This window comes from Macrosteles quadrilineatus, unplaced genomic scaffold, assembly GCF_028750875.1.
Source record: "Macrosteles quadrilineatus isolate MER2022 unplaced genomic scaffold, UCM_ALF_1.0 Scaffold_391__1_contigs__length_79704, whole genome shotgun sequence".
Classification (NCBI taxonomy): Eukaryota; Metazoa; Arthropoda; class Insecta; order Hemiptera; family Cicadellidae; genus Macrosteles; species Macrosteles quadrilineatus.
This window is the reverse complement of record NW_026542984.1, coordinates 1,657-26,490: the sequence shown is the minus strand read 5'-3', so window position 1 is coordinate 26,490 and position 24,834 is coordinate 1,657. Positions and strand designations below refer to the sequence as shown.

At 34.3% G+C, this 24,834-nt stretch overlaps 1 protein-coding gene across 1 annotated transcript; it reads right to left on the bottom strand.

Moving 5' to 3' along the window:
- Positions 1-8,435: 8,435 nt before the first annotated feature.
- Positions 8,436-23,709, bottom strand: LOC128982493 (calcitonin gene-related peptide type 1 receptor-like). The gene is made up of 8 exons (XM_054401455.1): positions 23,574-23,709; positions 21,263-21,373; positions 18,971-19,077; positions 16,123-16,214; positions 13,041-13,167; positions 12,240-12,460; positions 9,304-9,592; positions 8,436-8,644 (listed from the first exon to the last, which is right to left on the bottom strand). Exons 1-8 carry the CDS (start codon positions 23,707-23,709, stop codon positions 8,504-8,506), a joined length of 1,224 nt encoding a protein of 407 aa, XP_054257430.1. The 3' UTR covers positions 8,436-8,503.
- Positions 23,710-24,834: the final 1,125 nt, after the last annotated feature.

Genomic DNA, 24,834 nt, shown 5'->3' with positions numbered 1-24,834 from the left:
TTAGAGGATTCAAACACCTACCCATCCATCGACAAGTCTGTCTGAAACGTCATGTTGTAAATAGCACGTTACACTCAATAACAATGTAAATACCTTCAACCTAGTCAGCCTATCCAGTACCGTAAATACTGTAAGAAAAGGCACCGCACATTGTGGAGATAAGTTTCTGTCTGTTCTAACATCCTCACTTTGTACTTACCCATAGCCTTCTCTGGTACACAGGTAAGTACGAGTAGATATGTGTATTGGAGGTGGCTATGACTTACCACAACAATGATTTAATGTTCTTTTAACAATGAGGACAATAACGTATGGTTTTGGATTGTAAATACATGAAGCAACCGTTGCTATGCTAAAGTTCGGCCGCTTAGAAAACGACCTGCGCGCTAATGCTAAACCAATGCTGGAGGAGGTCGCTTTCTAAGCGGCCGCACTATAGCGTAATATGTGCAGTATTTACTGATTATTAAACACAAAAACCTGCAATTAATATTTTATGAATATAATAATGGGTTTAAATTCATGATAGATTTTATGAGTCTAATATTGTCTACGAAAAAGAAAGAAAACAGTGCCTAAATAAATATTCCAGCTACAATACTGACACTAGACCATACTCTTTAACAATTCATTTTTCCAACAAATATTCCCATTATGGCCTTAAAACACGTGTCAACAGTAACACAATAACAAATATTATTTGCTTGACTAAAAGCAATGCGTAAAAATGACGTTAGTATTCAAAACAATTTATTTTGCTCAAATACAATGTAAATAAATATTTTTTAGAAAACTAGTCCAGTTCATTAAACATTGTATGAGAGGTATACACAGCACATTAAAAAGCTTAATAGCTTAAGTGTAACATGGTTCAGCAATGATAACGAATGTGTGATAAGCTTTACGCTACTTGGTGATTGTGAAACGTTTGAATTCAGCACAAGTCCGTTGAATAGTCGGGACTTATTTACTATTCCATTGTTTTTAAGAGTTGGATCAATTTATACTAATACACGATGTTTTTTTTTTTATAAAACTCAACTTAAATTACCAAATTACCAAGACAAGCCACTGATAAGAATATACACCATCAAGTGGCCACCCTGTTTTCTTTACTGGTCAGTTGATATGAATTTTTGCATTGCTGTCTACGAGATCTACTATTATTGTAATTTGTTGTAAATAAGGTGTACTACAACACGATTGTTCCCTTTTTCCTATAGCAACCCATTGTTAAGATTAATTATTATTGCTTTGATTATGATATAACAGTTGTTGCATTATTCATCTTTACATTTAATTTCTTAAGGATTGTTGATTTATTACGAGCGGAAATCTTACCAGGAAACTTAACTGCAAACCTTTCTTGACAACAAACGATTGATTTTCTTATAACGTATTCTTCTACAGTACATATTATTTGAGTTAGAAAAACAAACACAATGTACAAACACAATGTTTTTTTTTACAAGAAATTCCTAAAAACACTAAACCCATAACCATAATGCGGGCTAATGAAAAAATGCATAGGCCTATCAACTAAACGGTAAGGAGGTAAACGAAGCATGGCTGCCAACTTATGAACTCGTGTCGACCCTAAACAGTGATCTTCTGTCCTTTTGATTTGGATTGTTTTATACAAAACTAGCTGTAACCCGCGGGCTTTGCCCCGTTTAACTTCTTAATTTTCAAGACGATCTCGTTTGCATGGCTCAATCACGTCCTGGTTGAAGTTTGTTCGCTACGCTCACTCACCTTTAGGTTGGAGCTCGTTCGCTGCGCTCACTTTCCTTCAGGTTAGCTCGTTCGCTACGCTCACTTGCCTTCGGGTTAGCTCGTTCGCTACGCTCACTCGCCTCCAGGTTGAAGTTCGTTCGCTACGCTCACTCACCTTTTGGTTGCAAATTAGCTGTTGTCATAAATGTAAAAGAAATAATAGTGCTAGTGCTGCACCCTGTTGGTAATCCTTGTAACTTTAATGCTATTGAACATCATAGAACAGAACCAACTTGTTTAATTGAAACAGCTGTTAAGATTCATTAATTCCATTTCTCATAAGGTTAACATGGGAAACTCCAGAGCCACTGGGGCGGAGCCCGGAAGGATTTTTGGGATAAAAATATGCCTATATGTTAATCGGGAATATGAGCTATCATCATGCCGAATTTCAGCCCGATCCGACCAGTAGTTTTCGCGCCTATTAGTAATACGCATACAGACACCATTAGATTTTTATATAATAGTATAGATTAAATTAAAATACCTCTATATGAAGCAGTGCATGATGTTACGATTACAATAAGCCCTCAAGTTGCTAATGTGCGTTCTGATTTAGATAGAAGGATGACAAGGGAATGTGATGAAATTATGTCAAACTGTCCCTACCTTTGACCTGTGACTTCTTAGTACATCTACAAGCCGTATAACTTGCACATGAACCTTTGTTATATTTAGAGGAATACAATATTTTTTTCACACATTCGTTTTTTAAATTGGGTCATAAATGTTCTGGTTGGGGAATCAATTTTCCTGTTCTATGTTTTATGTTAAATGTGATGACAATGTTTTTAAATTATAAAGAAACATTTTCTATACAAAAATCGCCGTCTATCTCTTAAAATGTAAAATTTTTCAAGTATCGAGTGTAAATAAATCTAAAATGTATTCTATGTTTTCCGAACATTTATTCAGTCGTACGATCTGCACTTATCTCTGTCACTTCACTGAACGGAGCCAAACACAGAATATGACAATATTCAATGTTCAGCTCAGACAATCCATTGTATTTTGTATTCACCACGTACGTGTCAGTTAGTTTACGTACTGGAAATAAATAAAACTATAACTTTATTACACTATTGACTTAACTTTCACTGTCTAAACCACATAAATAGTTTTAAGTTATTACTAGTAGTTGTTGTACACGTGCTTCTCATAGGGGTGAAAATACATTAGAGAATAAGTTAATGGGCTCTTTAAATCTACTGTAAAAATGGTTACACGCCTGCTAATGACTGTAGAGGCACAAATCTATTGTACAGCTTATTTGAAAGAACATCTCTTTCGTTTATCTGTTAGGACTTAGCTAGCTGTCGACAGATTCAAAACAATTTTTCTTTATTGAAATGTAAGTTAAACATATAATATGTTCCCTATTATAAGAATCAAAGAAGAGATACAAGTAAACAAACAACTATAAATAAAAAAAACATTGTTATAAAAAAACAATTATAAATAAGTCTATCGAAAAGATGATATTTACTCTCTAGTTTCTCTTAAAGACCTATTATTCAAGGTAAAGAAACCCGTGTGGCCTTACGGGTTTCTCAAAAGTTCGTGATCCATGTTAGCTCTATATATATAAATATTGTTCTTTTACTTGTATCCATCAAATTCTTCACATTTTTTATTTTACCCATTCAGGGTCTATTCACTCAGAGGTCCTAGACACTAATGGAATATACAAGTAGCCCTTAAACATTTTACATAATAATTATTTATTTGGCTGTTATTATTTTTATTTTTATAAATATATAATTTAAAAAAATATATATTCATATATATTTATATCTTTATAAATATATTACTTATATATTTATTAGTTTATTATTTGGTTTGTCAGTGAATTTTGATACTACGGTGGAGAAAATCTCTTGGTGAAAATACATTTTCTACTTTTATAAACACAGTTTGAAAAGCATCGCGGCGAATGAATGGTGACGAGGCTAATGAATAACTAAAGAGGCTATATCGGGACCGACCGTGATGAAAGGTTTCCTAAAAACAAGTTATTTCTTTTATTAAATCCTGATGTTCCGTGTTTGTGTCACTATTCATTGTTATTCGCTTTGCTGTTATTTCACGTTCCTTTTTTTACTAGTTATCTTTTTAAATTACATTTTAAGGGTTAGTCGAACCCAGTGCTTATAGTAGGACGGACCACAGTCTCACCAGGACTAATTTCTTTTATTTTTAGCATATTTGCCATACGGAGAATAAGATATTACCCAAAGTCTTACAGTATCCTAGACCCGAAACGATTTAACTGTTTGTTTGAGGTCCCCACAGGCCGATTAAAAAAAAGATCAAGTACAATTCCTTTGGATAGTTTGGTTATGGGAGTGTTGAGAAGAAATTATGTTCTCTGAGCTAATATAACAGGAATAACAAATAACCTTTTTATAATTCCTCCTAAAACAATATTTTTCTATTAAATAATTTCCCTTCACTAAACAAACTATGTCTTTAGCCCAGTTTCAGAGTAATTATTTAACTTTTCATTAAGAGGGTGTTTCGTAGAACACAACTTTGAACGAATTGTAGACCATTTAAATTATATACATGGCTATGATGTTATATCAAATTCTCTAAGTGTTTTCCAATTTTGAGGTTTACATTGCATTCATATTATAAATTGTACAGTCCCAATAGAAAACTGTCTTGTAAGTTACACGGTCAAACTAAAAAGTTATAAATGTGAAAAGATATACTGTCTTTTTTAACCATCAAGTAGGATATTTCCTATGTAAAATAATTGATAACTAGAATTACCTATCAGAGATAATTGTATGGTATTAGTTATTGTTATTACGTAATTAAACACCAAACTGGACGCCTATGTATCTGTATGTATACATCAGATGTACAAACTCGGACACTATAAAACAACAAACTGACCTATTGATAGTGCCATATATGCCACAACTGATGTATTCATTGCTAGTTACCATCGGGTGAATCAATAAAATGATTTATAGCGTCGGAACTTCATTACAGTATGGTACATAGTCATGTGTATGATTATAAAATACACATAATTGATTATGTGTATTTAATAAAAATAGAGCTTTTGTTTACATTTTTAACAGATTTATAGATTTTAATTAACAGATTTTCTTCAAATTACCCGTTTAGAAATCGATTAACATGGAAAATCCAGTTTTTAATCTATAAATCGTGGTTTTCCATAATCACCTAACTTTTCCTTAATGTCACTATGAATTCAATGTTTTATGTGATAGTAATAAACTTTTATTACTGACAGAACTTTTATTACTGACGCCGTGAACGGAAAAGTTTATCAATGCCATACGGAACAACATTTAAAAGCTATTCATTCAAAAGTACACGTTAGGCAAATCCCAATGTAAGCAATCTTCATTTCCTAGCTTTTTGAAACAGTACCTTGACTGCTAGTGATAATTTACAGCTTGGAAAATTACTCAAATGCTTTAAAATTCTGACAGTTTTATCAACTTTCTGCAAAATAATACTGATCAACAATTTGTTCTAAAGCTATTACCACTGCAAATATATTATGTAAAGTTTGAATATTAAAGGCTTTAAAATACGCGTAAAATACTTAATTATTGGGATGAAAGGATCCACTAAGCCACCCTCAATAAAAGGGATAATCTGATTTCAGGAAGTATTTCCCCGGACTCGGCTCTAAGGCTCCGTTTAGTGGCGATCTCTCTTAAGAGATAAATTGTATCAGAGATTGATTTAGCATTTTTATAATGATTGCTTCTTGTCAATCCAAAAGTAAGAAAACAGTTTATTTCATTTACTATTGAGACCATCGATCTATATATACTAAAATATACATCATCATATGTCATACATACATATTCTACAATAAAACTGTAATAAAATCTAACTAGAGTACAAAATATAATAACTAGAGGAACTAGAGGATAAATAATAAAATTTGTGATTTTTTTTAGTAAATCAGTATCTTGAGCTTACTGATTTAAACTATTAATGGCTAAAATTAAAGCCTATAATTTAGACCATTTTAAGTCGAAAACATATAAAACCCTGAACAATACTGAAAATATTGATTTGTAATCATAGAAAATCCTTATGAAAAAAATGTTATGATGGTTGTTCACCTTGCGATAGCTTGAAAACCGTCCGATTTGAATAACTAATAGATTAAAAGAAAGCCGGTATTTCAATGAAGGTTCTTAGACCGAAATATAATAGGATTATATAATTATAACAGGTGAAATACATCTTAAATTGAAGTAATCTTAAATTCAAAAATGAATCAAACTATGCCGATGTTTGATGTGAAATCTTTACGTGCATACCTACAATTTGAGACCTCAATCATGAATATCGGTCGGGTAGAAGAGCTAAACGAACTCGGCGAAGAGAAACCAAATTCAACTCCCATAAGAAATACATGGGGAGCAAATTTCGTTTACGTATTAGCCGAGTGGGATTACAAATACATTTATGCCGATGCTTGATGGCAAAGTTGTACGTGCATTCCTTCAATACGAGACGGCAATCATGAAAATCGGTCGGGTAGAAGAGCCAAACGAACTCGGAAAAGAAAAACCAAATTTAACTCCCATAAGGAATACATGGGGAGCAAATTCCGTTTTATAGGTACATTTATGATGTTGTTTGATGGCAAATCTGTGCGTGCTTACCTTCACTTTGAGACCTCAATCATGAAAATCGGTCGCGTAGAAGAGCCAAACGAACTCGTAAAAGAAAACCAACTATTTTAAATATATAAGATAGAGTCTTTCCTTTTATTTAATATTTAAATGAGATTCCTTAATGGCACAGTATAGTTAAAGGTTAACTATCATTAGATTCTTCAAACAGTCTTCTAATGGAGTTACTTAAATAAAATAGACAATAACGGTGATTGTATCAGCAGTATTGGTATCAATATTATATATTAAAAAAGAGAGGTAATCTTTATTCCTGTTTTGTTCAACAGAGATTACTGAATTTATTAATTTTCAGTAATAAAGAAAAGCATTTCTGTAAAAATAATTTTCAATTGATAATTTAAACTTAGGAATGCTTAAAACTACTAACTCCATTTAATTGCCAAAATAGAACGTTGGATATACATTTTTACTTAATTATCTTTGAAAAATATTGATTTCCTTGAATATAGGATAATTATATAGGTTGATAGCTATAGTAATTTTTTTTTAAATCTCTATTTCTTCTACTTGGTGGCGCTCTATGATTTTGCTTTTTTCCATGGTTAACAAATCGGTTCTTTCAATGATTTCTCAAGATATACAGTACCATGTCAACTCATTTTTCTTATTTGGTAAAATATATAAAATTGTCCAGGCTTTCTCGATTTTTTACATTGTAATATGTACGATTGTAAATTAAAATAGTAAATATTTAATTTCAACAAAATCAGTAAATGTACCCAATGTGTAAAATGTAAACAATTAAGTTCTCCATAAGGATAACATGGGAACTTTTAAAGCCACTGGGGCAGAGCCCAAGGGACTTAAAAAAATGTAATGCCAGTTTGCAAATTTACGCGACACGCTCCTTCCAATGAGACGTCAATGGATAAAATCGGTAAAGAAATGGCGGAGGAGTTCAACCGACAAAGTTTCGTGTAGCGTATTAATTATATAGATACGAACATACTTTTTAATACTGCTAATTACTTCATCTACAAAGATATAAACTTAAAAGGCTCATAAAAATAAAAATTAATAAAAATACGGAATATTTAATTGATTATCATGAACTCAACGCGTCCCACTTTATTTAATCAATACTTTTTTATACTATGTGACATTTTTAATCATCGTTAGGTAAACACAGAAAACCCTCAAAGAAGAAACTATACACTTTTATTCACACAAAACATTCTTACATTTGGCATACAGTATATTAAAACAAAAAACAAATAACTCGTTTAACAACTTTCATAGTTAAATATACATTACAAAACAATTATACATTTTTTGTCCCGATTTTACACATTTAATTTTTTCACCAAATTGTATAAAAATATTCTAACATAGCCTAGCTAATCTTATTGTTATACATGATTTGGGTATTTCAAATCTTATGAGTAGCGTAAGGTAGCTGTTATTTATAGTACATCTTGTTGGGTACTTTGGTAATTATTATACCAATCACACCAATAAATCGACTTCCAATTAAGATTTTAATTAGTTTAAATATAAAAAAAATCTTCCCAACCCAACTTAACCACCTGTTAGGTTAGGTAAGATTAGGTTATAGTTATTAGGTGTGGTCGGTATAAAACGTAAGTACCGATTGGTGTTTTGCTTAAATAAAGACGGAATTTTGTACTGAGGTACTAAGCTCATCGTTTTACATTCATTGCGATTGATGCATTTAAAAATATTCAATACTAAAAAATATTTATTGTTCAGAAACTGTATTCAAAACATGCCCAATAAAGAAATTAATTTTAACTGATTTCTTTCCCTGTGGTGTAGCTTATTTAAGTTATTGTTGTGAAACTCCCCAGCCAGTTTCTGTATGAAACTTAAGTAGAAAGAAACAACCACATGAAGCCAGATAAAATGACGATTAGGAATAATAGCAATCAAGAAATAATCTTCTTTGATGTACGATTTAATTTATGTTCCAATTTAAAAATTACTAAGATTGAGTAGGCCTACATATCAAGATGGCACTGTAGATGTCAGACAAACGCCTCCATCAGACGACTGGGGACAACCATTTTTCAGACAACCTCTCTTGTCTGCGTGGCCATTGTCAGGTTTTCGTGAGCCGCATTTCTTCTGTTTAGTCTTCGAAGAACCGCCTTGAAGGCGCTGTGGACGTCAACGTTGGCGAAGCAGAACAGCACAGACACACAAAACCCCTGCAAGAGGAATTTTAGTTATTTATTCCAAAATGTTAATATATACCAAGGATATAATTTTAAATGTTTTGGGAAGAAATGGTTCTACAGCCTCTGAACCAAATCAAGTTTGATATAGGGTTTTAGTAGAATTTGTAAATGTGTATAAACACTGGATCACTGTTTATAAGACTTGGGAGTGGTTTAAATGGTTTACAACTTAAAGTATTCTTTGCTCAATGCAATTGGTTATTTGCATGATAACATTTAAAGGTTGAAAGTACAACGAGCAAAAAACGAAGAGGAAAATAGATTTGAAATGTAAAATGGAAACAAACTCAATTTGTCATGGAAATTTATTCATCATCAAGTCGCTGAAGTCATTTATCAATGTATATTGTCCCATTTATGTATACTGTATCACCCTTTCATAAGTTTTGTGGATTTAACCGTTTTTACCGACTTGTGCCAAACCTTGTGACATAATTTGAAATAAAATAAGTACCGATTTCTTATTAGCACTAAAAGTAAAACCTTCTAAATAACTATGTAGGTGAATATGTAATCTTGATTACATAATCACTTTAATGGTTCCACTGTACTATTAAACGAATTACTCTTAAACTTATTCCTCATCCAAACACATAATGGACTTATTTTAATCAAATATCAAGAAGTACCTGTGATGACACCATGACGGCGGAGAATATCTGGTACACCTTCTCCCACGAGGAGTGTGGCTCTGGACGGAAGGGGATGAGGATGTGGTGGATGCCGAAGAGTGGAACAAGGATGAGCGCTGCCCGGACCGCCTTGCGTAGACCAATAGGAGCGGGATTGGCAGAGTTGCAGTGAAGTTTGGTGAGCAATACTCTGACAACGTTGATAAGAAACGCTAGACTCGCGAGCATCGACAGACACACAGGAACTGTCAGGATCCACTGAGTGTAGCTGTCGTTCATCCAGCATCTAGACAGACATAGTTTGGTGAGAAACACTCTGACTACATTGATAAAAAACGCTAGACTCGCGAGCATCGACAGACACACAGGAACTGTCAGGATCCACTGAGTGTAGCTGTCGTTCATCCAGCATCTAGACGGACACAGTTTGGTGAGCAACACTCTGACTACATTGATGAGGAACGCTAGACTCGCGAGCATCGACAGACACACAGGAACTGTCAGGATCCACTGAGTGTAGCTGTCGTTCATCCAGCATCTAGACGGACACAGTTTGGTGAGCAACACTCTGACTACATTGATGAGCTACATTGATGAGGAACGCTAGACTCGCGAGCATCGACAGACACACAGGAACTGTCAGGATCCACTGAGTGTAGCTGTCGTTCATCCAGCATCTAGACGGACACAGTTTGGTGAGCAACACTCTGACTACATTGATGAGGAACACTAGACTCGCGAGCATCGACAGACACACAGGAACTGTCAGGATCCACTGAGTGTAGCTGTCGTTCATCCAGCATCTAGACGGACACAGTTTGGTTAGCAACACTCTGACTACATTGATGAGGAACACTAGACTCGCGAGCATCGACAGACACGCAGGAACTGTCAGGATCCACTGAGTGTAGCTGTCGTTCATCCAGCATCTAGACAGACACAGTTTAGTGAGCAACACTCTGACTACATTGATGAGCTACATTGATGAGGAACGCTAGACTCGCGAGCATCGACAGACACACAGGAACTGTCAGGATCCACTGAGTGTAGCTGTCGTTCATCCAGCATCTAGACGGACACAGTTTGGTGAGCAACACTCTGACTACATTGATGAGGAACACTAGACTCGCGAGCATCGACAGACACACTGGAACCGTCAGGATCCACTGAGTGTAGCTGTCGTTCATCCAGCATCTAGACAGACACAGTTTAGTGAGCAACACTCTGACTACATTGATGAGGAACACTAGACTCGCGAGCATCGACAGACACACAGGAACTGTCAGGATCCACTGAGTGCAGCTGTCGTTCATCCAGCATCTAGACAGACACAGTTTAGTGAGCAACACTCTGACTACATTGATGAGGAACACTAGACTTGCGAGCATCGACAGACACACTGGAACCGTCAGGATCCACTGAGTGTAGCTGTCGTTCATCCAGCATCTAGACAGACACAGTTTAGTGAGCAACACTCTGACTACATTGATGAGGAACACTAGACTTGCGAGCATCGACAGACACACTGGAACCGTCAGGATCCACTGAGTGTAGCTGTCGTTCATCCAGCATCTAGACAGACACAGTTTAGTGAGCAACACTCTGACTACATTGATGAGGAACGCTAGACTCGCGAGCATCGACAGACACACAGGAACTGTCAGGATCCACTGAGTGCAGCTGTCGTTCATCCAGCATCTAGACAGACACAGTTTAGTGAGCAACATTCTGACTACATTGATGAGGAACACTAGACTCGCGAGCATCGACAGACACACAGGAACTGTCAGGATCCACTGAGTGCAGCTGTCGTTCATCCAGCATCTAGACAGACACAGTTTAGTGAGCAACACTCTGACTACATTGATGAGGAACGCTAGACTCGCGAGCATCGACAGACACACAGGAACTGTCAGGATCCACTGAGTGTAGCTGTCGTTCATCCAGCATCTAGACGGACACAGTTTGGTGAGCAACACTCTGACTACATTGATGAGCTACATTGATGAGGAACGCTAGACTCGCGAGCATCGACAGACACACTGGAACCGTCAGGATCCACTGAGTGTAGCTGTCGTTCATCCAGCATCTAGACAGACACAGTTTAGTGAGCAACACTCTGACTACATTGATGAGGAACACTAGACTCGCGAGCATCGACAGACACGCAGGAACTGTCAGGATCCACTGAGTGCAGCTGTCGTTCATCCAGCATCTAGACAGACACAGTTTAGTGAGCAACACTCTGACTACATTGATGAGGAACACTAGACTTGCGAGCATCGACAGACACACTGGAACCGTCAGGATCCACTGAGTGTAGCTGTCGTTCATCCAGCATCTAGACGGACACAGTTTGGTGAGCAACACTCTGACTACATTGATGAGCTACATTGATGAAGAACGCTAGACTCGCGAGCATCGACAGACACACTGGAACCGTCAGGATCCACTGAGTGTAGCTGTCGTTCATCCAGCATCTAGACAGACACAGTTTAGTGAGCAACACTCTGACTACATTGATGAGGAACACTAGACTCGCGAGCATCGACAGACACGCAGGAACTGTCAGGATCCACTGAGTGCAGCTGTCGTTCATCCAGCATCTAGACAGACACAGTTTAGTGAGCAACACTCTGACTACATTGATGAGGAACACTAGACTCGCGAGCATCGACAGACACGCAGGAACTGTCAGGAACCACTAAGTCGTTCATCCAACATATCAGAGAGATACAGTGTTTGAGTGGCAACGGTGATTTCCCGAGTAAATAAGTTACAAAACTAACACGTGTGATCCTTGTCTGGCTGGTTGGTTTGTAACTTCTCATTTAAACCCTATGCAAGTGATATTTTCAGAGATCTAGTAATTTAAAACCAGATAACAGATTTTAACTAAATTTACTTCCAGAAATACTTGATCAATATCTTACTGGTAGGTATCTTCGGGCGTCTGATATCTGACGCTGGCGTAGAGAGCAGTGATGAGCGCGGGAACGCCCCATCCCAGGAAGTAGAACCACCTCATCGCCCAGTTGTCCTTGACGAAGACGACGACCAAGGCGAGGTGAAGGTGGAGACCCTCGCAGAACATCCAGAAGTAGTTGGCCACCATCAGGTACTGTATGACGACATGCAGCACTTGACAGAAGCTCTGTGAATGGAGGAGGAAACGTGGGATAAGTGGAATATACTGTAAGTGGAAAACAATCTTGACAATGGTAAAATCTGTGAGCGAACGTTGTTTGTAGTACGAGTTCAGTAAGGAAGCAATTACGAAGTTTGATTGAGATTATGAAACTCTTAATACTTATAACGTTTTGAAACTTTGGAAATCGTTTAAACAATTTTTAAGGTCTTTAAAAACAGTAGGTTACAAGTATATTTAGTGTTGAACAATAAAAAATATAAACTGACATGGTTGTTTAGTTAATCACACTTTTTATTTGCTGTAAATATATAGTACAATTTCAGTTTTTAACATTACCCTATATTTGAAATTTTATAACAAAAATAAAGATTTAAAATGTTACTTCAAATTGGTTATTTGTACAAGCGTTGGCATAAGTATTACTAGGTTACGTCCGTAGGTGTAATGATGAGTTTGTACAAAGATTACATCGTATACCCAATTAAATCTTTCTAGTTGGTGAGGAAAATCACTATACTCAAATTTAAATCAAAATAATTCAAGCATAATTTTAATACTACTTCCTCAAGCATTTTCTACTTACTAAATTCTGACTGATCACTGAAGGGTTTCCAACCACTTTGTGGTACCAGACCAACCACGCGAGATCATTACCAGCGAAACTGAGGAACAGATGAACGTGGATAGCGATCCTGGTACATCGTAGACTTCTGTAACAGAGATTAATATGAGGTTATTATTAATTGAGGATGATTAACTTATAATATTTTGTATTGAGTATTTATTCTGTCGTTACAATTAGTATAATATGATGTCTCTTGTAATGTTAGTCTGCAACTATTTATTCTACTTGTTCATGCATGTTTTATTTTGTAATGAGTCGGATCATTCTATACAATCTGTCTAGTCTCTTGAATGTATTGTTCCATGTATATTTGCTATTCTTGTATTTATTTTTGCAGACCATCTTGTTTTGATATGTATTGTTTAATGGCATTTGCCGTAGAAATGAATAAATGAATGAATGAAATGAGTAGAGGTTACAACTGATCACTGAAGGGTTTCCAACCACTTAGTGTAGACTTCTGTAACAGAAAGTAAAAGTTTTACTTACAAAATTTGGAGTAATTGCTACCATACAACCTACCTACCTACAACGTTAGGACACACCACTTTTTTCTTATCCCTTAGTATATATTCTAAACATGTTCTGTCCTGTTTTTCGAATCTGCAATTTTAATAGATATTTACTAGGATTGTCTAAGACTGGGTAACAAATGTGTGGGACGATGTAGATATGTGACGATCAATCACTACTGAGAGACTTATGTAGATCCCAACATTAGCATTGTAAAGCGCAAGGGTTTGTAGTTTGTCACTCAATCTGTAAATGTAGCACTACATTTGTCTACATAATATCGTCATTGTATATTGTTGTGTCTTTAATTAATTTCACACTTAAAATTTTGATAAATTTGGAAATCTATATACAGTATTTAATTACGTAAGGCGATTCTTTGTGTCCGAATTGTGAGAGACTGGGAAGTTGTAGAACGATTGGAGAGGGTCCAAATTAAAGTTAACTATCCCTTAACAGCGGGAAAATGTGGAAATTCTCTAAATAAAAACAAAATCAGATGTAACGTAAAATGTTCTCCTATAAGGCATTTAAAGTTGATTTTTTGTTTACTTAAATTACAGACTATATTCTGTGCTTCAATACAGTTGATCGTGATTTATCATTAATCCAGTACGCAATAGCCTAGTATAACATTTGGATTACTTATTTGCCAGTCAATTCTGTGTTGCACCGTATCGGTATACTATATGAAACTAGGGATAACGTTACATATATTTGAGAGTTTTTCATCATGAATTAGAATGTTGAAACCAATCTTACATAGTTTGCAAATTTGTGTAAATACTAAATAAACACACCCTATTATACATTTTATAATTTTTGGCCCTTGATATTTTTACCTGCACAATTAAATTAAATCATGTCGTGTCAAACGCAAAATAGAACCCGTAATGAGTAGATGTCCACCTCTTTGATGTCCACATAATTTAACATTGACACGAATTACAAAACGGTTTATCCTTGGGCTTTATATCAAAACCGAAATAAATGTAGATTAATATATGCACCATGATGGACTTTAATCAGTTTTAGGACGATCACAAATTATTAACACCAGATTAATTATTGGGGAACCAGACCGAAATTATTTTTATTTACACAAATTTTGTTTTCTGCTGATTGTTATTCTTCTTTTAATTCCCTTTAAAATGATATAACATTCACATGTTTAATTCAGATGTAAGCCTTTGGAAAAAATAAAACAAAACATCGCAACAGCTAGTTTTCAGTCAGCGTAGCTTCAAAAGTGGAGGTAGTATACTCATAACATTTAAAAAAGAAAATGTTGAGGAAAAGGTACAAAGCTGCTGAAAGTATCATGAAGTAGGCTAGAGAAGCTATAAGAAAAAGAAGGCTCATGAGATAGTCGATGAAGAAGAAGCATTATGATCCTCAATATGGACAGACCTATTTTAAGATAAATATTGCTTGCAGGATGCTACATGGTTGTACCCTGTTTTCACCGCGTTTTCCGATAGTTCAACTTTTTCATAACAAAGGTACACGTAACTGTGGAACTAATTGACCTAGAGACTTGAAATTGTTTATATATAATTGTTGTGTTATAAGTAACATTTAGACCCATTTTTATTACTGTCACATTGCTGGTTTTGAAGAAAAAAATTTATGTCTTGTAAAATTTTTAAACTTTTTGTGTCTTACAAAAAAGAAAATTTAATGTAATACTTAATTGAAAAATTCTTAAACTTGTCCCGACATAAAGGGATGATAATTATAGCCTAAAACTTTGAAAGCCATAGCTTTACACCTTTTGAAGGAAAAAGTACATAAAGATGGCAAATTTATCATTGGCGAGATAGGCCGTTCCCGCTTCCCTAAGATACTACTTGGTTACATAATGAGTAGCCATTTATTAGAATTGTAGTAAGTTTTAAAAGTTACATTAATTTCTACTTTCATACATTTTAGAGGCAAGTGAAAATAAATATAAAAACTATCTGCAGTTCCTAATGTAGTAGCTATTTCAAAACAAAGTGTGTAGAGAATGTTGGTACTACTGTTGTGAACTGTTATTACTCCTTTGTGGTGTTTATTTGCTGAAATAACACATTGTTTGCCAACACTGACTGTTAATTACCACAGTAATGACATCGTTCAAAGGATCTATTAAAGGTTGTAATTCAATTGAGTATGATTTGAAATGCCACTGTATCATTAGAAGATTATTTTACATTTATTTTTAAATAACCATTTCAATATTACATTTTACTATGGTAGGATTTATTCCAAACTCATTTAGTGGATTGGGGAATTGTTAAAAAATGGTAGATGACAATTGGAACTTCTCCCGATACCGATCATTTGAGCGAGTAAATTTTCCTGTGTACATTTTTTCCTCGTGTTGTTCTTAGAACAAAGTTGTAAGTATTATAATTTCTAAATTTGATTTTGTCTCACTCTTTACAACTTATTTTATAAAAGCTAGTTACCACATACATTTAAATGGTAAATATATTAATATTGCTATTAAATACTAAATTTTTAGTAAACTAATTCAATTTACCTGAATGTAAAGAAAATGATGAGAGATATGAGCAGAGCAGCGAAGGAGATTGAGTATCCAGTGATGTAGAGATTATTGACAATCTCCCTGAACTAGAAACAAAGAAATTTTACATACTTGTGTGTAGTTTATCTACATAAAAAAATTGAGATCGTATGAGAATGACTATGAAAAGTGTCTAATCCCGTGATAAAAACGTTTTTTTTTTCTAAAATAGGTTCTGAAAAGTTTATTTCTCAAACAGTTTGTTTACAAAAGTCCCAATATTTAACTGGGCCTCCGTTAAAAACTAAAAATATTACTGCAGAATTATTTCTTAGAAAGAAATGAACCTAGCTCATCAAGAAGAAATAGATAACTACATAGTGTCTACTAGCAGAAAGCTATGTTTTTTCTGTAGCCTACAAATTTACAGAAACATTTAAGGCTATAATCCTTACCATTTTAACAACATGAACTAGTCATTATGTTTAGGTTAGGTTAGGTATATAACTATATAATGTTGAACTGAAACAGGACCAAGCTTTGTCACATATCTGTTGAGTAAGTTAGAAGTGGAGGGACAATTTCAATCTCTATGAGTTTGGAACATGTAAAGTTATACTTAAACTAGCTCCAAACTGAAAAAATGTATTATTACAATCAATATAAATATTTGAAACGTTTATATTTTAAATTTACTAGCTCACTGTGCGAAGCATTCTCACTGAATCCTTATCAAATCCCACTTACAGTTAGTACACTGCGCAGTAAGTGCATCATTGATTTAAGAAAATAAACTAACTTCAGGAATAGATATGGGTTTATATTTTAGACGGTTTACCTTTTTAAAATAGGCCTATAATGTTAAGATATTTACGTTTTTACATGTTTACAGGACCTCTTTCAACACTATGTTTAAAGTAATAATGTGGCTATATACGGTTTTTGTGTTGATTGCTTTGTTTTTACACAGACACTGTTTTTACTGAAAAGTGCGCCACAAAAACAAACAAGCCACAAAAACACAAAGCCACAAAAACAATATAAATATTTAAACCATTAATATTTTTACCTACGACCGTTTTTTAAAGTAGCCGTTTCAGTTTCACTTCTTAGAATTGAAAAGTTTCTCATAACAGCATTGTTTATTTCCATAACAGCATAGTTTTACTCATAACAACACGGGTAACGGACCAATGAGGTTCAAGGAAGAAGTAAAATTCTAATGATTCGAACTTCAACTAATCAGCTGTCCACGCCAATTTTAATTGTTGAGTGGTGAATTTAGTGTTTGATACAATGTTTCGATGCATCACTGTCATTGGCAATGAGAGGTTATAAACGAAAACATAACCTCTCTTAGAAGTTATGGGTAGTAATTTTTAGTAATTAAAACACTGTCATAAGTAAAGTTGTGTACGCAACTCGCGTAAATAGTGTTAACGACACTCGTAGAAGTTTTTAAGGCACGAGCCTTCTACTCGTGTCGTTAACACTAACTTTATGCAATCGTTGCGTAAACTACTATTACCATTGACTATATAACACTACCTATTACCTACGACCGCTTTTTTAAGTAGCCGTTTCAGTACAGTTCTTAGAATTGAAAAGTATCTCATAACAGCATTGTCTACTTTTATAACAGCATATTTTTACTCATAACAACACGGGTAACGGACCAATGAGGTTTAAGGATTGAGAGAGGAGAAGCAAAATTGTAATGATTCGAAATTCGACCAATCAGCTGTTCAGGCCAATTTAATTGTTGATTGGTGCAATTAGTGTTTGGTACAATTTTTCGTTGCATCACTGTCAGCGGCAATGAGAGGTTATAAGCGAAAACATAACCTCTCTTAGAAGTTGTGAGTAGTGATTTTAGTAATTAAAACACTGTCGTAGGTAAAGTAGTGTACGCAACTTGCGTAAATAGTGTTAACGACACTCGTAGAAGTTTTTAAGGCACTCGCCAAGGCTCGTACCTTAAATTTTCTACTCGTGTCGTTAACACTATCTTTACGCAATCTTTGAGTAAACTACTATAAATGCATTGTATCACCAGTGCAAAATATAATACGAGTAGCTTGGAATTATGTTAATACGAATTATCTTACCACAGAAAGTAATTTAACTGACAATGAACTTTCATAAAGTTTAGGAACAGTTTGAATAATTAAATTGTGACATATTTCATAAAGATTAAATTGATTTTTAAGGTCAATTACTGAATAGTTTTGACATAGGTATAACCTGACGTATTATAGTATTTTGAGATATCAAAACCTTAGACATTGTTAAATTTTTTTGTAGACGATTGTAAATTGTCATTTTTGTTGGTTCACATAATATTGGAAACAGTTAGCCTGGCCTACAAGAATTAGATTATAAATACATTTGTGGAATTGGAAAAATATATGTTCAGCAAAAATATTTTTGAAAAAGGATTTTTATCATTTTCCCCAAATTTGGTCTGAGGATGATTGGAGTTTCACTCGAAATCAATCAATATTTCACATTTTTGTAGTCATTTTCACAGATGGGAACATATCTGGGTGTATTTGAACCCTGAACCTAAAAATGAGTGAAGGATGGGTATAAAATTGAGGGAGATGCCTTGAGTAGTTTGCTACTAAGACTAGCTTGTTTTAGAACCATGTAGGCTAGGGTCCAATGATCTAGGACAGATATATGCAACTCAAACCACAAAAAAGTTCCTCAAAATCGAATTAGCAACCTGATGACCAGGCAAATACTTCAACCACCCAGATACACTTAATTGAGTTTGATTTACGAGGTTATTAGCAAAATTTAATATTTACAACTCATAATTAAAAAAAAAAAACTCGCATAGTACAGTTGTAGTATTTACCGCCAGATCATGGAGGTCCACACAGGTAGTGTAGTTAGACCAAGGACGTCCTGTAGAAGGATGTCTGAACCAGGTCCCGTTCTGTAGACAGCTGCGATACGCCGTCCCTGAACAGATTAGAGCCATACAATTATACAGTTATCAAAACACTTACATTGATACAGCAACAATATACGCTCATCCTATTACAATTATTTTTATACCTATACAGTATTTTAATACTTTGTTGTACCTCCGACCAACGGATTACCAAGTAACATGTGACATTATTTTCAAAATTCCCTGACAGTGAAACCTCCGTATTGAGCCATTTCAACCGTTTATAATACATTTTTGGATTGAATAACGAAAAATGGCATATAAAAAGTGTGGTTTAGGTTTTATGAGTTATACATTTACCAGAATCAGTGGTTTCATGCTTTTTTGCGCAAAACACAGACCAGGAATGATGTAATAATTACTTGTAATAATATAATATTACGGATAACGGATATTAGCAGTGTTATAGCCATATTTTAGTCATGTTTGGGAAATATCCAAATATTTACTACACATCAAACATCTTTAAGAGTAAGTAACTAATCAAACATTTTAAGACTAAGTACCCTTGATTATTTTGTAGTCATGTTCTTATCTTACTATATCATGATTAACGGTTGCAACCAAATTACCAACTATGACTAGAACGTATCCAATTGGTATTGTAAATGACTATTCATTGAAAGGTTTTTGGAAGTTAGAAAGTCTTTATTTCCAGACCAGACGCTTTAACATTAAACCTAATAATAATTCTAAACATTAAACATTCTTAGTGTAGTTGGGAACCTATTGAATCCTGGAACTATGTAATAAACATTTATCAAGGAACGGCCATTTCCAGTCGAGCGATTGTTATAACTTGTACACAAAGGTAATTGAATTTTTCGTCTTTTGTATTGATCAGGAATTTTGTCCAATACAGGCTATTGTCAAGTTTTGCCTGCAGCGGACATGAATTGCGGTTCAACAACGCAGAAGGTATTTCACACAAGTTATTTTTTTAACAATCAATATTTGGAATGTCTAAATCGGCATGCTCTTTTAAAAGAGTGTACTTAATACAGTTTGCTGTATTAAGACATCAATAAGCATTCAAAGACAGATTTTAGCAAACAATTAAATTATAATTTGCAGAAATTTAAATAAATATACATATAAGAATTAATTTTGAAAAATTTTTTTGTTATCAAGTGGTTATTACTTTACAACTCCTTTCTGGGAAAGATTTTCTCAGAAGCTGAAAAACATCATACTTAACAAATAATTCACCTACTTAGCAGTGCCAATCTAGAAACCAATTGAAAGAACACAGTCCGACGTGAATGAATGAATGGATGAATGAATGCATTATCTCTTTATTCCAACAAATTATTTACAAAATATGTACACAAATATTTAAAGGAAGGAAAAAACGTGTGGTTTTTTACGTTGCTTAAAACATATGAAGAACGTGTTAGAAGCTCATTCGGAGTTCATTGTTCAGTGCCAGACCTAGATACGCAACCCTTTCTACCAAACTGAAGATCTACCTATCATTGGCAAATAAAGAAGCCCTTCCCAAGAACTCTTCAAAACACGTTCTGCCAAACCGAGAGTTTGTTACACAGGAATTGAGGCCATTCATAAATAAGAGCTTTGAGGGCCAGGCAGCAGTTTAGTAATATAACATGCAGCTTCTATATAGGAATGGAGTTCCGAAATTTTCTGAACGGTTTACTTTTAACACATAATGGACCAGAAAGAAAATAAATTGAAGACTACTGGAACAATGGTTTTATGGGTCGAAATTGGGTTTTCCAACTTTCACCCTATAAACATAGCATTTTGCAATTTCTTTCTGAACCATTTTGAGAGGCTAAAATACAAATAATTTTGTAAAATAAAACATTGTTGTATGTATCAACATTACGGAAAATTCACAAAGGTGTAAACTCAAAATTACCATGTTTTAAGGGAATACTTTAATTAATTATTTAATCTGAAATAATTTAGAGTAATTCCAGCCAGGTAGATGGGAATTCACTTAGTCTGCGTGTTTGCTGCGGTGGGGATTTTTGTATCCTATACATACTCCATTTTAAGATACTGTTACCGTATATGGGATAACTATAGATGACATCTTGTAGACCTAGTAACTAAAAAAGTTTAACTTGGATACAATCAACCAAAATAATAGGTACATTACTAATTTTATATATGCATTATGTTTATGTAAGTTTGCAGTTGAGTATATTTGTAGACATATCAACTCACGTGCTGGATCAAATCCTGTGACGAATTTAGGACAAGGTACCGTGGCACGAGTACCAGGGGGCGTTGCATCCCAACAGGCCCAACCGTCAAACACTGTGGGGCACCATGGTTCTGCAACAAAATATACGTCAAACACTATTGGGCATCATGGTTCTGCGACAAAATACACGTCAAACACTATCGGGAACCGTGGTTCTGCAACAAAATATAGTCAAACACTGTGGGATACTATGGTTCTGCAACAAAATATGCGTCAAACACTGTTGGACACCATTGTTCTGCAACAAAATGTAGGACAAACACTGTGGGACACTAAGGTTATGCAACAAAATATACCTCAAACCCTATGGGATACAATAGCTCTACAACAAAATATCCGTCAAACACTGTTGGACACCATGGTTCTGTAACAAAATGTAGGACAAACACTGTGGGACACTATGGCTATGCAACAAAATATACTTCAAACACTATGGGGTACAATGGTTCTGCAACAAAATATACGTCAAACCGTAATGGGTATCATGGTTCTGCAACAAAATATACGTCAAACACTGTTGGACACCATGGTTCTGCAACAAAATGTAGGACAAACACTGTGGGACACTATGGTTATGCAACAAAATATACTTCAAACACTATGGGGTACAATGGTTCTGCAACAAAATATACGTCAAACCGTAATGGGTATCATGGTTCTGCAACAAAATATACGTCAAAAACTGTGGGTCACTATGATTCTGCAACTAAACATATCTCAAATAAACTCAGCAAAATAATTTATGATGAATTCTGTATTCTTAAATTTATATTCGTGGATGTTTTCATATTAAATTTCCCGTAAAATAGATAAACTGTGTTTCCGTGTCCTGTGTGCTGTAAACCAAAACAAAGTCTGTGGTGTTTGTTTAATCATGATGGGAGAGGACGCAGCGTTACAAATTGTTTAAGCGAACGTTTCTCGTTTCTTCAAAGATTAATTACACTTCACTTCCACCCACTCTGACTTATCTGTGGAAGTGTTTTTTGTAAGTTTTGATTGAAAATGATTAGTCATATAAAAACCTCATTTTAGTTATAGAATTTTATTTTTTACAAATAAACACATTTCTTTGGAAAATATTGTAATTTACAAGATGAAATAAGTAATAAATATATTAGTATACAAAACAGTCAAGGATTCCTTTAATTTAAATTTAATCCTATAACGAAATTCAATATCTTATATTCCAATTGACAGTCCTACCATAGATTGTTTAATCTATGGTCCTACTCAAGCCGGTACCAAAAACACAGCAGAAGACTTTCATATTTTATTAAATAAACTAAATTCAAGTGGAATTCCAAGACCACATTAAACTTTCCAATAAGATACAATGTTGAGGTTTCTTAATTGTCCAACTTGATTGGTATCTAACTTGGGAGGATTTGGTAGTATGAACAGATTTCTCGCTCCTTACATCTTCAAGTTCTATCCCCTACTAACAGTACACTTGTTAGTATGGGCTGATCATACTCTACAAATTTATGAAGATTATATAAAATCCAAACAGTCTGCATTTTGTTGTTAAACTATAATTAGTTGTCCACCTGTCGTACAATGTAGTTTTTGATAGATTTTATTTGCCAAAAACGAAACACGCATGTAAATATAGAATAAATATAGGTATATATGTTTTTTAACTTGCAAAAGTATTTTTTCATAAGTTTATTCATCCATTAAGTTTTGGGGACTGCTCGTACTCTACAAATTTATGAAGATTATAGTAGACATCCACCAACAATGAAACACGCATGCAAATATAAAACAATTTTTTTTTACTAGCAAAAGTTTTTTTTTCATAACAAAGTTTACTTGTCTAGGAACATGAATTTTACAAATCAGTACTCATAGAAACAATCTATAAAACTAGCAGGGGATTTGGTATTCATAAGTTAGAGGTATATGGCTGTAAGGTTTAGATGTATATTTATTGATTCAAACCTAAATGGTTTTAAACCTTTGTGAATTGTGGTACTCGGGAGAAGACCTCGTCAATGACTTAGCGAAAATAGTAGTTTTTCGAATGATTGCAGCAGTTTTTTCTTTGGGACAATCTACGAGAACACCAAGAAGGATTGAAATGTAGTTCAATCTTTATTCAGTATTTTCAGGAGTTTCACGATACATCGTTTATTCAAAAGGCAAAGATATGATTAGTTATGTGATTGATTTGCATTACTTACAAGCATACACTGTAGGATTACCAGTTATATTTAAATTACCTCCAGCATTCTACAATGGATTTAAAATTCACAAAAACAAACTCACCATCAACAGTATAAAACACAAGTTGTTGTCGCTGTTGTCTCCGTCTGTCGTCACAGTCTTGCTTAAGTCTCAACAGAAACTCCACATTTGGGTCTATCGTGGCGTTCACATTCTCCGTTCTTTCTTCTTCCGCCATCTTGAACTAGCTGAAAACATATTTTTCCTAACTTGTTGACAGTAGAATAGAATATTGCTTGAATGCAATAAAGTAAAACCCCTATTTGGGGTTACAACTATTTCTACACAACTCACACTACTTTTTAGATTGAAGTTTCTCAAATGGTACAAGTTTCAAACATTCAGTAGCTGTGTGGTTATTGTAGGATGGGAGGACTAGGGCTTTCAACAGCTGACGCAACAGTTTGTATTGGAGAGTTTAAATGTTATCTGAGGGCAAGTTTGTGGTTGTGATCCGCAGAAAACTAAAGGCCACCAGTGTTATATTACTTTTATCGTACAATCTACAATTTGTACATTATCATCTGATCACACATCCTTTGATCAACAATTCAATGTTGTCTTCATAGTTCCAAGGAGGCTCTTGAATAATGTTTTCATTATTCAAATTACAATATTACCCCTACAAATTGTAAGTCAGTGACCTGGAATTTAGGTAGTAATGTTTCAAAAATCGTTTATTACACTAATTTTTGAAGCACTCCTGTATTCCACCTAAACAACATAAAAAAGTTGACTTTTATTAGGTCCCTAATACGTGTACGCTTGAAAATAAGTTGGCAGTACTGAATGATACTACGACTACGATCAGCTGATGCGGTGTTTCTCATTTCGTCCAACACTTGGATTTGCAGAGTGTTTGAAAGACTAATTATTGCTATGCTTTATAGTAACTGTAAGAAAAATAAACTGTTTCACACGAGTGCAAATTGCCTTTGCTGCACTCGAGAAACATTTCACACTCGCCTGTGGTTCGTGCCACTTCACACATTAGTTACACAAAAATTTATTGTATGTTTTATTATTACATTTTATGCACAAAGATACCGTTATTCTTAATGTCACACTTAATTATTTATATGAAACTTATATTTCACTACCCACACAGTTACAAAAGTAAAAAGTAAAGTTTTTTGGGCACTAAAAGATTTAGTTTTAACTATTTTGCAAATTGCTTTTTTTATCGCTTAAAATATATTTGTATGGTTAATAGTTATGTAATAATTTATTAATAGTCAAATCTATTCCACGGTTCGAATTAAATAGATCTTACATGGAATAAAGTTTAATATAGAATATTGGA

Bases quoted from the DNA above. Each gene is read 5' to 3' on its own strand.
- LOC128982493 (XM_054401455.1), bottom strand. From the start codon at position 23,709: ATGGCGGAAGAAGAAAGAACGGAGAATGTGAACGCCACGATAGACCCA. The intron at 19,078-21,262 runs GTGAGTTGATAT...TAATCTGTTCAG, and splicing joins CACAGGATTTGATCCAGCAC to GGACGGCGTATCGCAGCTGT. The intron at 12,461-13,040 runs GTAAGTAGAAAA...CTCCATTCACAG, and splicing joins CAGTGATCAGTCAGAATTTA to AGCTTCTGTCAAGTGCTGCA.